At 42.7% G+C, this 15,996-nt stretch overlaps 1 protein-coding gene across 1 annotated transcript in view; it reads left to right on the top strand.

Moving 5' to 3' along the window:
- The window catches only part of Camk4 (calcium/calmodulin dependent protein kinase IV), a 213,945-nt gene extending 198,935 nt beyond the window's left edge, over positions 1–15,010 (top strand). Inside the window, exons 8-11 of the mRNA XM_028762775.1 lie at positions 4,379–4,454; positions 8,729–8,855; positions 11,354–11,506; positions 13,780–15,010. Of these exons, the coding sequence (XP_028618608.1) occupies positions 4,379–4,454; positions 8,729–8,855; positions 11,354–11,506; positions 13,780–14,226 (803 nt within the window). The 3' untranslated portion in view covers positions 14,227–15,010. The remainder of the gene's footprint in view (positions 1–4,378; positions 4,455–8,728; positions 8,856–11,353; positions 11,507–13,779) is intronic.
- Positions 15,011–15,996: the final 986 nt, after the last annotated feature.

The raw sequence follows: 15,996 nt of genomic DNA, 5'->3' as shown, positions 1-15,996 counted from the left end.
TTCCATTGAAAATTTGGCAATGTTTCCCCTCTACTTTGGAATAGAAGACTCTGGAAAGTCAGATTCAGGCTTTAAGAAGTACAGAGCCATTGCCCTAAACCACCTTGTGTTTTGATTTGCTAGTGAGAAAGCAGATGAGAGATTTAAAAACAAAGAAAATCACTAGATCTGACTGCCTTCCAGAAGCTTGGCCCATCTCGCCACTGGGCCCTGCTCCTTCCTGCCATGGGACTGTGACTGACCAGTGGTTGCCTCTCCACTTGAAGCTCCCTTTGCTCTTTCTCCTGGACAACCCTCTCTCCATTTGTCTAGTTAACTTCTCTAGGTAGAGCTTATCTCACTTTGACCTTTGCCCCCTTTATGACTCATGTGACCTTGTTATTCCCGATCAAAGTCATCCTCCTCCAAAGGCCATAGCAACCATTTTATCTCTTCTTATGGTTTGTTTTTAATCAACATTTATGTCTTTGACCATGATTTATAATATGGTTGGGACTTGCTTCCTTTAGCTCCTTGCGATTGCCCCAGTACCCCCAACAGTGTCTACCATGTAGCAAGTACTTATTTGATGACTTACGTAATGAATGGATGAAGAAATGCATTATTTTCATCCTCGTTAAGTTTACTTCAGATCTGTTGCAGTCAACACAGTTAATAGTAGTCTTATACCCAATGCCACTCTGTGGCTGTAACCCAGTAAGTAGGAAAGGGTCATGGAGCCTACTCGGATCAGTACTAAGATACGGTCAAGGACTGAAATGTGCCAGTAGCTTTCTCCTAGGGCATCTGGAAAGGAGGAACAATCTAGCACCTGCGGTCTCAGGAAGCCGTCATCTGCCATTTCCAGAACTCATTATAGTGCTTTTGTCTGAATTCATCACAATTTCTAGGTGGATCTTCAATCTCCACCATCATTGATGTTTCAATGATGCTATCATCTAACTGAAAAAAAAATGAACACTGTGGATCTAGCAGGTAGTGAATAAATATCTTACAGTTTGAACATTCATGTAGTTTTTATATTCAGTCCAAATTTTTTTTTTTTTAACGGCATGTCTGACATTCAGGAAATGTATGGAACATTTACGAAAACTCAGCTGTTCTGATAGTGGGCTGATAGGTGTGTAGGGAGCTCTTTGACAGGTTTCACAGGTGCTAACTTAAATGATAAGCTGAGGTTCGAAAGTGGCAGGTACTTCCGGTTAATTAGAAGGCAGCCAGAAGTCAGTAAATGCTGTGGGCCATTGAGAACAGAAGATTTGTTGTCTGTCAGGTAAAACACTTTATCTGTTTTTGGTGATAAGCATGGAGCTCTTGGCCTTCAGGACACCAGCTGTGCATTCTACCACTGCCCTGCTGCTGGAGTACACCTGAAAAACATGTTTATGCCCTGAAAGGACTTTGTCTCCTTAGAGTTTGTTTTGGAAATTGAGTAAAAAAATCTGAAAGATTGCTCAGGGCTCACTGCATTAGAAGGCAGGCTGACAGCCTTCCTGTTTTTTGGGGGGATTATTTCCAGTATAGTGTCCTGTGGTCCATGCTGGCCTCAAACAGTGTATTGAAGGGGACCTTGAGTTTCTGGTCTACCAGCCTACCACTTCCTAATGCTGGGGTTACAGGTATGTGCTGCCACATCTGGTTTGATATCTTTACCAAATAGAAATTAGCTGTCTGCTTCTCCATTGTTTCTTGCTGTAAGGAAACAACAGATTTCTATCGTCAATTGTTAGGACGGCCAATGCCTGGGAGCCTTGAAGGAATGCTTTATCAGAATCTGAAGTTAGTCTGGAAAAGCCTTTGGACAAAGCTTTCAGCTCTTTAAAGTGTTCAGATGGGTTGGTTACAAGTGATATCAGCTGATTCCAAAGAAAGCCAACATCATACTAACTAGTAATTAAACATATATTTAATACTATTTGAGATGGTCAATTGATTTAGATTTTATATTATTTAAAATTAGTTAATTGATTTAAAATGAAAATTGGAGTAGACTTTTTTTTAACCTCAATTTTATATTGGACTTAAGACAGAATAAGTTCCTTTACAAAAAGTATTTTAAGGGAAATTTATTATAGAAGACAAGAATGTCTTATTTTCCCTTTGTCTCAGTTAACCTCTGACCTCCAAACTTGACTCAGTGAAGGATAATGCACTGCAGGGAAATGTTTTGCTACTAGAGGGTGTGTCTGTAAGTGATGTGAAGGAGAGCAGATGTTCCTGTGCTGGGCAAACATTTCAGCTGCTCTGGAGAGACATACAGAGGGGACTTCCTTCCTAGCTGATAAATGCTACAGGGCTCTTGGCTGGGTGCCTGAGATGGAGAGAGGAAGAGGGAGGAGAAGAGAAAGAGAGAGAGGAAAGGAGAGAGGGAGGGAGGGAGGGAGGGAGGGAGGGAGGGAGGGAGGGGAGGGGGGAGGGAAGGGAAGGAGGGAAAGAGGGAGGGGGGAGGGAGGGAGGGAGGGAAAGAGGGAACACACACAGGAGAGAATGACTGATCCCTGACAGGCGTCCAGCGGCAGGCCAGGAGCGGGGCTCAGCAGGGCAAATGGAAATGAGATAGAACAGGCTCTCCAGGAGTCCTTCCGGCTGGGCTGCTCTTCTTACTGAGGCTCAGTCGCTAATCACTCACCAAATCACAGGTTAAAACTCCAAGGAACTTGGCAATCAGGAAGCCTCAGCCACTTAGATCTGAAAGCTTAAACAAACAAACAAAACCACCAAGTCTCCAGCTTCTGCCAGCACTGATGGGGTTCTCCTCAGGTTCTCTGAGGTCTGGGCCTGAGTGAGCAAGGCCTGATGCCACTCACTATTGCAAACCAAACACCCTCTGTGCTCCCTGCTCTGTGCTGGACCCGTAGACAGGTGACAGCAGGAGATGGCAGTCAAATCTGAGTTCTTTTGGCAAAAGCACTCACAAGGGGGAGTTCTAAAGCCTCATTCTGTGAAGTGCAAATTATCCCAGGAAACAAAAGCATTCCCTACAGGGAAAGACATTGACGTTGGGTAGGCATTCTTCCCAATTTATCAGATCTTAAAAGGACATTTTCCCCTAGAAATAATTCAAGTGTAGACAAGAAACTTTTGGGGATCCAGGTACAGTTACTTAAAGACTACATCTTGCATGGCTGCTTCGTCATGCTACATGCTGCCTTTCACGGTTTTGACTTGGCTATTCTTCATCTGTATTTTGTATAACACAAGTCTTCAAGGGAGGAGGGTGGAGTGTGGGGTGACACCGAAATCCACCAATGGAAAAGCCACAGTAATGTTTCCAGTAGACCCAGAGCCCATTGCAAATAGGCTCCTCCCAAAGCCCATGTTTCTGGTGTCCTCACCAGAAAGACAGTAAGTCCAATTCACTGGTTCTTAGAGGCCACATCCAGAGGAATGTGGTGTTCTGGTCCCCTAGACGTACCTCAAGGCCCCTCAGCATACATCAAGCAACTCATTCCTTAAGGGGCCCAGCAGCATGTACAGCACTAAAGACTATGTTTTGGGCTAATAGACCCCAAAGCCCATCTCTCTGGTACACTGCTTCTCAGTACTTCTTTGTGAGTTCAGTAAACAGTGCTTCCCCAGTACTCACTGAAACCACCCCCAGCCAGCTTCTGATTTTCACTACTCTCAGGTAACTGGAATGTAAGGGATCAATGTATTCGTCACTCCAGGACCATGCCAAGGCTGAGAAGGCCTGCCTACCCCAACAGTAGAGGAAACTAACAGAATAAGCCTTGCTATGGATGGGGAAGGCTTTCTTTCTCAGATCATGACCTCAGGAACACTGGGGACAGCCTCTCCTTAGGGACTGATATGTGGCTGTCAAGACCAAGATGGGTGTCTGCGCCCTTTCCTGCTCCTATGCAGCCTTCTTGTGCTGGAGATCCGCATATCCTTGCTATCCTCTGCACGGGTCCTTGCCCTACCTCCACACATGTGCAGACTGCTTCAAGTAGTTCTCCGTTTCTAGGAAGCATAATTTTGCCTGTTTTCCCCCTGACTGTGCTTTGTTTTCACTTCTTCCTTGTCTGTGTATATATGAAGTGTCCTTTGAAGTAAGATTTTTATTATTGTTGCTTTGGGTTTTTTTTTTCTAGCAAGGAAATACATATTTCTACATATTTTGTCCAAGCCATAACATGGTATTCCAATACAGAATTTGATTTTTCTCTATTTGATTTGATATTAATGAATAGCTTTACTCTCATGAGCCATGACAGAGAGACTGTGGTCTCTCCTACAGAAACAGGTATGAGGATTGGTTCATCCTAGTGTGGCTATGGGAGAGATCGGGGATGAGAGTTCTCAAGTTTTGTTGGTTGCAATTAACATGTGAGTGACATGGGCACGCTTCAGTTAACCTTGTTTTCCTTCATTGCAGCACCTGAGATTCTCCGAGGCTGTGCCTATGGACCTGAGGTGGACATGTGGTCTGTAGGAATAATCACCTACATCCTGTAAGTGACGAAAAGCAGCCCTTTGACTTTTTTTGACGAATGTCGCCCTTTGATTTTTTTTGTGATGTCTCTTTTGACATTAATCATGGTGAGAGCATACTCTCAAAATGAGGATTCCTTCTTATGTGTTTGTTTGTTTGTTTTTGTTTTTTCTCCAGGGCAGAATGTATCCAGGGCTTTTCTTTATCTGGTTTTCCTATATAATGTGCCCACATTTGGGGGCATATTTGATGATCATAATAAGTAAGAAATCTAAGTCCACCTGTCACACTATTTATTTGCATCTTGTTAAACAGACCGTTTAGGACACCTGTTATTTGTGTCATAAGAAATCCTACACTAGCATGTTTCTTACCAGAATATTTCAATTTTACTGATTGATTTATTTTTCCTGTATGTTAAGATTTCAAGGGCCTTGGGCTGAGTGAATTCAATGAGCTAGTTGGTCACTTGCTGCTATTCCAAATCCATTACTGGGCTGCTGTTTAGTACAAAAAAATTAAGGAATTTCAAGAGATTTGTGCCAATGTGGTGACAGAACTAGAGGTAACAGTGAGGGAGGGCATGCATGAAGACTGCTGTAGAAAACCCAACTCGGTATCAATGCACCCAAGAGCTAATGCACAGTAGGCACATCTGTCGGCCATTTTGAAGGGAATACAGATAGTTTAGAGAACCCATAATATGCAGCCGTGCAGAGAGATTTTCCTGTTACATAGGTGACCTGCCATCACTGAGGGTATAGCAGAGTTGCTTAAACAACAGACATGTACCTCCTCACGCTCTCAGAGGCTGGAAGCCTGAGGTCAAGTAGCTGCAGGGTTGGGCTTCTTTGGGGGTTTAAGAAAAGTTCCTTTGCATTGTGTTCCCACATGGCAGAGAGAGAGAGAGAGAGAGAGAGAGAGAGAGAGAGAGAGAGAGAGAGAGAGAGAGAGAGAGACCTAGCTCCTGAACTATGTACAAGAACATGTCATGATAGGAAGTGAAAAACCCAAACTACACTGTCCTGGCTCATTTTATGTCAGCTTATATAAGCTAGAGTCATCTGAAAGGAGGGACCCTCAATTGAGTAAATGTCTCCATAAGATCCAGCTGTAAGGCATTTTCTTAGTGATTGATGGGGAAGAGCCCAGTCCATTGTGGGGAGTATCATCTCTGGGCTGTAGGGCCTAGGTTCTATAGAAGACAAGCTGAGCAAGCCATGAGGAGCAAGCCAGTGAGCAGCACCTTTCCATGGCCTCTCCATCAGCTCCTTTCTCCAGGATCCTGCCCTGTTTGAGTTCCCGTCCCGACTTCCCTTGGTGACAAGTCGTTACTTGGAAGTATAAGCTGAAATAAACCCTTTCTTCCCCAACTTGCTTTTGTCATCACAGCAATAGAAACTGTAAGACACACACAAATAAGGATCCCCATTCTTGGCTCTAAAAACATGTGTGTCCCTGGGTAACAATTTCCGGTTGAAATGTTCCATGAAATGTTGAGGCCTTGATGCTTGTTATAAGAGAACTTGAGATGAAAATAGAAAATTAAGTTGCATTCATTCTGGAAAACTGGAATACACAATAAGTAAAACTCCACAGAAAGGCCACTGTCACAGGAAAATGGGAAGTGAGGTCATATCTGTGAGAGTAACTTCCCTCAAGTCCATCTACATCAGACAAACTCATTTTTGTTTTTCTTCTATTTTCATGCACCTAGGGTTGTAATATGCTGCGGCTGAAACAACAGTATCGCCCATGAATATTATTTTTCAGTTCCCCGCTATCAGCCCTAAGCCTGGGACAGTCAATTTACCTGTCATTCATTACTATAGTAAAGTCCATCTGGCAAGGATCCTTGGCACATCTGTTCCTCTATTTAGCCTTCATGTGCACTTAGTCAGTGAGGCTGTGACATTTAGACATCTGAATAATAGCACTAGGTGGCTCAGAACCAAAGGAGAAAAGAGCACAGAAGTAATGATGGAAAAGATAGCATTAGGATCTAGTCCACTGTTGCTTCCTGGGAAAGCTATGTTATGAACATCAGTTAAATCTCAGCATGATTGCCCAAATGAGGTTATTCTTTTTCCACTTCTGTACATATACATAAACACTGGGCTTTATCTTTATAAATTCACCAGTAGAATTATGTGTGCACCTGTGTTTGTGTGGGTGCACATGTATGTGTGCATATGTGTGTACTTGTGTGTGTACACATGTGGAGACCAGAAGACAACCTGAGGTATCATTTTTACATGCTCTCCATCATTTTGGGGATGGGGTTTCTGACACTGAAACAATGTAGGCTAAACTAGTCTGTAAGCAAACCCCAAAGTTCCACTGTCTCAACCTTCTCAACACTGAGATCACAAGTGCATGCCACCCTACCTGGCATATTAAAATGTGGGCTTTGGCCATCAATCTCAGGTCCTTGTGCTTGTATGACAAGCCAACAGAGCCATCTTCCCCTCCCTTAATTCTTACTGACGTGGAAACCTGTTTCCTTTTACCCCTCATCTTATGACAACTGCTGCCTTAACATTTCACTCCTTAAAACTTCTGCTTATCACCACCTGTTTTGTGCCATGACCATACTCTTTCTGAAGATCACTTTAGTTTGGAAACAAAGGCCTTTTTCTCGAAGGAGTTCTGGAACTGTTACCTTGGGAAGCTGTAGTGCTTAGATCTCATGACCATAGTTTTCAGATTGACATCCTAAGTCATCCGACTGTCTCCTTCAGCTTTCAACACTGCAGTGAACTGCAAAGGCTTGGAGCTAGCCTGTACCTTTACACCCCAGGCGCTGGGTAATCCCTTCGATTTCCTAAACTACCACTGCAGTACCACCAAGGGAGCTTTACACCATGAGCGTGTATGTGATTCACACTCTGTGTTGCAACTTTTCCATTTTAACGTTTCGGGATGACATGTTATCAACTGTTTGCCCTGTCATCAAAGAAAAGTGATTGGCTTGACTGTGGTGAAAGGCCATTGAGGAACCATGACTTTTAAGTTGCCATTGTCTTTGGGTAGCAGAATGGGGAATGTAAGGACCTTCCTGAGCCAAGTCTGAAAAGCCAGCTACTTCCTCCATGACTAACCAGTAGCAGGCGACCCTTCCCTTGGGTTAGAGAGGCTAGGAGGGTCAAGGGGAGAGCCCTGCTTACCCCTCTGTGCTTACGCCCCGCCACTTCCTGTGCAGGTGGGTCAGACTTATGCAGACTTATGCAAGGAGAGTGTACCGATTCTGGGTTTTTCCATTTCAAAGTTTCACCCTCTCCCAGAAGACTCCAGAATGTTTGGAAGAGGCAAAGATTCTCCCATGGAGACGTTTCATGACCACAAAGAACATAAGAAGCTTCTTCCTAGAAGCTGCCATTTCAGGAAGCATTTTATAGTGCTCTGTAGCAACCTGGCTGGCTTAAAGGAAGAATGGAAGAAGCTACCTTTTAACTTTTCATTATTTTCCCACTTGATTTCAAAGGGAACATGTAAATAAATGCCGGGAGAGACTGCTAATTGTTAGGGCTGTCCCCCACCCCCAACCCCTGTCACGACCCAGACCCAGAATGGTCACTTGTCTCTAACCAGTGGAGGCTGGGTAACCCCAGAGCCAATGCCCACTTTTCCTGAGCTCCCTTTCTCACACTCTGCTTCTTTTCCTGCTGACCCTGTAGGAGACAGTTAAGTGAATGTAGTCAGCCATCTTTAAAATAAGGGTCATCTACAAGAATGAAGTGAGTCCAGGCTGCTCATCCATTGGCTGTCTGTGGTAACTGAATTAATAGTGTTAGCTCTATTTTGTTTCAGTCTGAAATCCAAACTCGATTTGATATATCAAGTGATACCTACTAATTCTTGTGGAGTTCTATTTCTTTCTACTTTTAAAGCAGTATTTTTAACTCTTCCATTTTATATTAACTTGGAACCCTAATCAGTCTGTTTAATAATTTTTTAATTATCAAGAAAAATCTGCTGGAAAAAATCATGACCACAAGTCTATAATATTAGCCATTTTAATTGTGTGTGTGTGTATGTGTGTGTGTGTGTGTGTACCTGTTTTAAGTCTTATTGTAGTTGTTGTTACAGCTTTTATAAGAAATTTGGTTCTACTATTCTTACTAGCTGGAGATGTTTTTATGCTGTCTGTCATAAATTATAACCAAACAATCACAGACCTGTACAAGTAGATTTACCTATAGGGAATATAGAGAGACTTGAATTTTTTGTAGAAATGTGACTAAATATGCTTAATCATTTAAGGGTATTTGATCCTTTTTTTTTTTCCTCCAGACTTTGTGGATTTGAACCATTCTATGACGAGAGAGGTGATCAGTTCATGTTCAGGAGAATTCTTAATTGTGAATATTACTTTATCTCCCCCTGGTGGGATGAAGTGTCTTTAAATGCCAAGGACTTGGTAAGTGAGACCAAAACAAAATGAGAGAAACAATATTTAGCTAAGAAATAGTGAGGGATATTTTTAAAGTAGGCCATGCTTGACATTGTAATTTCTTTATAACTTTAAGATGTTTTCATTTAAAAGGCACGTTAAAATACCAACCAATCAGAGCTCCCAGGGTCTAAACCACCAGCCTGGGAGCACATAGGGAGGGGCCCATGGCTCCAGCTATATATGTAGGGGAGGATGACAGTGTCAGGCATAGGTGGGAGAGGAAGTTCTTGGTCCAGTGAAGGCTGGACACCCCAGTGTGGGGGAAATCGTGGGTGGGGAGGTGAGAGTGGTAGGGTGGGTGGGGCCACATCCTCATAGAAGCAGGAGGAGGGGGGATGGGATGGGGGTTCCTGGGTGGAGGAAAAAGGGGATTACATCTGAAATGTAAATAAAATATCCAATAAAAATAAAAAGTATATATAATTAAAATAAAAAACAAACTATATTAACACCAAAAAAAGGCGCATTAATGCATTTTCCTTGTGCAGAACAAAAAAACAGACATCCTTTCAGTTCTCACTAGCCGAATCATCGCAGTAGCATTAGTTAATGAATTTCTCCTACCTGGTAAATATAGAGTCTTTCAAATAACACCATTCACACAGAATTCTTTTTTTATGTGGCTTAGTCACCTAAATGTAGATGTAGTTCAAATAAATATGAATGAATCCATGAAAATTTTAAAACTTATTAAAATCCTCTGACAGTGGCATGAGCCCTGTTGTGCACCACTGGAATTATAAACAAGAGCCACTCCATTAATAGAATATTTTATGGTTCGCTTTGCACTGCCTCACGTCCAGGCCCACAGTGAAGCCCATTGATATTCTAGCACTCCCTTCCAGAGAGCTCTTCTTCCTCTGCTGTAGAAGGATGCTTGTGTAAATTGAAGCAGGAGCCATCACTCCTCTGCAGGGAAAAAAAATGTGCCAAAGTAATGGAGTTGATTTTGAATCATAAAAAGGCTTTAGGAGTTTTCTAGTCATAAGTTTGCAAAGTGTGTTAAAGTTCACGAAGACTCCCAGCAGAAAGTCACGATTAGAACTGAGTTTCCAGAGCCCCTTTCCAGGACTTGTCTCTCCAAATATTTCTCTCTTTCTCTCAATGTGGTTTCACAGAAAGATTCTTTAGGATCTGTGGCTTTCCTAATATGGGTAGGAAGGGAGGCAGCCCATATCTGTGTGTGACATGTGGACATGACACCCGACTCCTGACCTTCTCACCTCCTCCTCTACCCCTGTCTCAGAGAAGCCCTCACCCTCTCCTACCTGGGCCCCAGCCACGGCCTTTCTGCTTCTTCTCTTCTGAAATATGTGCTATAAAGAATCCAAGGATCCCCACCCTCTACTAACCAGTGCTTGCCCTTCAGACGTGCACTCTGTAGCAAACATTATGTAGAAAAAAGCTTCATGAAATCGATACTGAGATGCGTTTGCTCCTTATTTACCTTGCTGTTTGATTTTGTCCACCTGTTTTCCCTTCTCTCCCAGATTTTTGAGCAAGAAACGACCTTGGTTTTAAACGATTGGGGGCATCTTATTTTACAAGACTGATGTCTAGAGAGACTCTGGAGTCCTCACGGTGTAGGACATGGGATGAACTTTCGCACAGTGTAGACCTGAGTTTGAATTTCCAAGCTCTTCTGACTACGAAGTGTTTAGCTAAGTCTTTGAACAAACTTTTATTCTTCACTTGTGAGTTGGAGCTAATCATTCCCAATCCATCAGTGTCTGTGTGCCATGAAAGTGCCACAGACGTAGACAGGACACGAGGCTCCTTGAGTCCAGGGTGTGCCTTCCTCATACCAGGCCACTGCTTTGGAGCCCAAGGCTGGGAATGATTTCTTTTGTTGATCTTCCTGGCAATTTGTTATCTGTTCATCTTCACAAACAAGAGCAAATCTTCCAGAATGGATTGCCATTAGATGAATTTAGTCATGCTATGAAGCTCATACCCCTCAAGCCAACAACTTCCTTAACTTTATCGTAAAGTGGCTTTTATTCTGGCTGTGAACTTACTCCTTCAAGCACTTTCCATGAGTTTTTCTTTTTTTTAATGAACTGTAAATCTCAACAGTGTCATAAAAGTAGTGCTCAATAAGGACTTGAACACCAACCTTTTGCCGTTTAGTCTCCACTGAGGGAATGATACCATTGGAGTTCTGAGTTCTAAATGATTTCATAACGTGGCCTAGAATTATTCAGATGCTGGTTCAGCTAAGAAGTCACTTGGTCAGTAGATGAGCCAGGATCTAATTGTTTGAACTCCGTGGAAAGAAATCTGTGAGTTCGGGGCCAGAGGTGCTGTGTGCCCCTGTCTGGAACTTGCTTAGCTGCTGCTTCCCTAAGGTTGGTCCAACTCCTGAGAGTGTACGGGCTTGGTGCTAGTGAGAACAGAACAGCTAGACTTTCACAACGTGAAATTTTCAGTTCCTATAAGTCTATATGTTTTTATGATTGCAGGTCAAAAAGCTCATTGTGTTGGATCCCAAGAAACGGCTGACTACATTTCAAGCCCTCCAACACCCATGGGTCACAGGTAAAGCTGCCAACTTTGTCCACATGGATACGGCTCAGAAGAAGCTTCAAGAATTCAATGCTCGGCGCAAGCTTAAGGTAAAGCATATGTTTTTGTTCTGAGGTGTGTGTGTGTGTGTTTAAGATGTCTTGTCTTCCTTTAGTATTATATTATTCATTTTCTGTGACACCGGGAAAATTCTTGTTTTTAGAGTTTGTAAGGCACTGACACAAAACCACTTAGGTGTTTCTGTTGTTTTGTTCTCTCTCTCTCTCTCTCTCTCTCTCTCTCTCTCTCTCTCTCTCTCTCTCTCTCTCTCTCTCTCAGGGGAACACTTGGAATAAGTTCAGAGCTGGAATAAAAATTGGGATATGCTTAAATTACTATGTATGTATATGCATGTGTGTATCAGACTTTCTCTGTGTGTCATAGCATGCATGTGTGGGTCAGAGGGCAACTTGAGGGAACCAATTCTCACCTTCCACCTTAACCCAAAGATTGAACTCAGGTGCCACCTCAGGTCCCAAAGATTGAACTCAGGTTATCAGGCTTGGTAGCAAGGACATCACTGAGTCATTCCACCAGGCCTCAGCAGATACATCATTGCTCCTCCTTATCTGAGCAAGACACCAATCAAGAAACTGGCATTTGTTCAGAGTTCTTTTTTTTTTTTTTTGTAAATTGTTTTATTTACATTCCAAAAGTTTCCCCCTTCTCAGTCCCATCTCTCCCTCCCCTGCCTCTGAGAGAGTACTCCCCCACCCAACCACTCCCACATCACCCCCACCAGTATCCCTCTTTCCTAGGGCAATCAAGTTTCCACAGGATTGAGCATACCCTCTCCCTCTGAGGCCATATAAGGCAGGCCTCTGCTACACACGTGACCAGGGCCATGTGTCCTCCTTGGTTTTTAACTTCGTCTCTGGGTGCTCTGAGGGGTCTGGGTTAGTTGACACTGTTGGTCTTCCTATGGGGTTGCAATCTGCTTCAGCTCCTTCAGTCTTTCCTCTAACTCTTCCATATTGGTCCCCAACCCCAGTCCAGTAGTTGGCTATAAGTAACATATCATTCTGCATGGGGTAACCCAGATCCAGAAGGACATGCATGGTATCTATTCAGTTATAAGTGGATAGTAGCCAAGAAGTTCAGAATACCCATGATACAACTCACAGACAGTAGAAGCTTAACAAGAAGGAAGGCCCAAGTGTGGATACCTAAAACCCAGTTAGAAGGGAAACAAAATACTCATGGGAGATAGAGGGAGGGAGGAAACTGGCAGAGGCAGTGGAAAAGGAAAGTAGGATCAAGTATTGGGAGAGGCAGGAAGGATGCCTAGAGGGCCAAGAGAATGAATGGAAATGTGCAGCAGTGGGAGTTAGAGGGCAGGGGAACCTCCAGAAAGTCCCAGAGACCTGGGATGTGACAGGCTACCAGGACTCAATGGGGATGACCTTAGCTGAAATGCCCAAGAGTGAGGACATGTAACCAGAAGAGACCACCTCAGATAGATAGAGAGGGCCCTCAGTTGAGGCAAGGGGCCAGCCACCAATCTTCACAATTTTTAACCCAGAATCATTCCTGTCTAAAGGAAATGCAGAGACAAAAATGGAGCAGAGACTGAAAGAAAGGCCACCCAGTGACCGGCCCAACTTGAGAGCCATCCCATGCGTGCACACCAAATCCTGACACTATAACTGAGGCCATATTGTGCTTGCAGACAGGAGCCTGGCATGGAGGTCCTCTGAGAGACTCTACCAGCAACTGACTGAGACAAAGGCAGATATTCAGAGAGTAATAATTGGGAAACAATTTTTAGAACTAATCTATAGTATAAATAATTACTAAAAGAAGTGATACAGAAACTATCCACCAAAATACATCTATTTTGTAGAATATAAGTAAAATAGTGATTAGGTACATCTCAGGCTGACAGAAATTAAATGAACAGGAGATGAGCCATGGTTAAATTTTGAAATGACCTGTATTAAAAAGCATTGGGTTAGCTATTTCTGAATTTAGTTTGAGCACTCACCTCTTTAATTTCCATGATACTAACTGACATCATAGATCTAGTGTTCCAGGAAACATCCTTTTATATATAAGGAATAGAGAATACAAAACTTCAGATACTCTAGGTCTAACACATTTTACTCTTTGCCCCCATTATTCATATGATTAAATGATTCTAATATGAAATTGAGGAGATTTCACTGTTTTGTCTCCAAATACATTTTTATCTTACAACCAAGCTTGGAGTAATTTACTTCACTTTGAAAGACTCAACCATAACCTACAAAACAAAGTAGAAATTACACTACAATCTGGGATGTCCCCTGGAAACACCATTTAGTACTTTTCTCTCTCTAATCAGGCAGCAGTCAAGGCTGTGGTGGCCTCTTCTCGGCTGGGAAGTGCTAGCAGCAGCCACAGCAGCCTCCAGGAGGCCCACAAGGCCAGCTCAGATTCACCTCCAACCCAAGATGCCAAGGACAACACCGATCTTCTGGGAAAGAAAATGCAAGAGGGGGACCAAGTGGCAGCCGAGGCTACCTCCGAGGAGCTGAGGAAGCTGCAGTCGGAGGAGGTGGAGGAAGATGCGGAAGATGCGGAAGATGCAAGTGTAAAAGAGGAGGAGACCTCCAGGATGGTGCCTCCAGAGCCAGAGGATGAGCTGAACACAGATGACCCGGAAACGAAGAGGGGATCAGGGGAGAAGCTGGAGACTGTGGAGGAAGAAATGGACCCCGAAGCTGAGGAGGAAGACCCTGCCGTGGGACTTGGGGTTCCCCAGCAGGATGCGACTCTGCCAGAGTATTAAGCTGGCTTCCTTTAGGTTCAGAAGCCAACCCTAGCATTTTATGTCCTTTGTCCTGCAGCGAGGTGGGGAAGCATGATATGCACTATAGTGATTCTGTTTTGAGGTGCAAAAAAACCATATATACCAGTTGGTAACCCTAACGTCAGTGCATGCGTTTGCTTTATGAAATAATGACGTTTTCTACGGCATGTATTGGATACCTAATACCGATGAGTTAAATTTCAAATTTCTAGCAAACAACACAACACTTAAAAAACATTCTCAGCCTTTGGTGGCACATATTGAAGTGAAATGGCAAAGGGACTTTGAAAGCAGTAGGCATCCTACACCCTCCAGAAGTCTTCAAAGAGGCACTTCCTTTGAACTCAGCTAAAACCAGCTCGAGTTAGCTGACACACTCCCATGACTTTCCAAATACTTTCAGTGGGAACAGTCGAGCAGGCCGTTATAAAAGTAGGCCATAGATGGTTATGAAAGATACCTGTAGAATGTGCAAACCCATCCATGTACAGTGTTGAGAAGTTGAAGCATTCTTACAAGGCCCTGAGTCCACAGTCCCCTTAAGTGTATGCAGGGAATGTCTTATTTTTTAGTACACTATATAAGAATACCTAAAATGCTTATCATAAAATTCTGCCAGTTTACAATTCTTGGGAAATTATTTTTAAACTGTGCTGCTACTTTCCTTTACCTGCCTTTCAAATAAAATGCCCCTGCAGAGTATAAAACCTAGGAAAGAAGAAGAAATTTAAATAAAAGGAGATAGAATTAGGCTTTAGATATACCAAGACTAACACCTTTTCATTTCTCACGAAAATTCGCATCTGTAAGCTTATATGATATTTTGCATATCAGAACATTTTTTATGAATATACTCTGCAAGTAGCAAGTTTCAAGTTTTGGAAAAGTCCATTGTACAAATCGATGCCAAAATGTTTGAATCTTATAACAATACACTCAGTGGTTAGATCATTTAGTACAGATGTTGTTAGAGTAAGGCGATACTAGCAGAAGGATACTCTCCAACTATTAACACCCTGTTCATAAGCTTAAATTCACTATGAAAGCTAGGACCTTTTCCCCGTGGAAGGGGCCACACATTTTATAATGTTGAAATATATTGAATATATGCCAAGGAATTTAGCATAGCATAAACTTTTATTTGCCTTAAAAATAAGCAAAACCAAAAATAAAATTAAAACGCATCTTGAATCAGACCTCGGGGAGGGCACTAAACCCTAAGCATTAAACCTTAGCATGATTTTTTTTCTCAGAATAATTTGCAGGGGGAGGCTACCAAAATCATACTAAATCCAATACCTCAAATTTTGAGTTTGAGTGAAAATGAGCACTTTATCAAAATAACTGTTTAATATTTTGTGTGAGTTTTCTTGATTTTTTTAAAAAAAGTATTACTTTTAAAGTCCAAAATGGGGGCAAGAAGAATGAATAGCACAGAATTTTTTTCATTAAACTAATAAGTTGTTCTGACTTATTCAAACAATTGTACTGGGAACTGAAATTAGATCTGGGGTTTCTCTGGGCTGTTAGGGTATCAGCACTTCAGCGTATCAAGCACAGACTCTGACAGCTCTTGGGGAAGGAGACAGTGTGGTGCTTTGAGCGTTTTGTGATTTGGGTCTTTGACAGGCAGCTGGCTGGGAGAACATCTTCTGATCAGGGCGATCCTTTTTCAGTTGATGTTAATTGATGTGTTTATGTTCTTATGCTCCTTCCTTCTGCTTTAATTTTTCCCTCTTGGAACTTTCA

Source organism: Grammomys surdaster, unplaced genomic scaffold (genome assembly GCF_004785775.1).
Source record: "Grammomys surdaster isolate TR1022 unplaced genomic scaffold, NIH_TR_1.0 135, whole genome shotgun sequence".
NCBI lineage: Eukaryota > Metazoa > Chordata > Mammalia > Rodentia > Muridae > Grammomys > Grammomys surdaster.
This window is presented reverse-complemented; position numbering and strand designations above follow the sequence as displayed.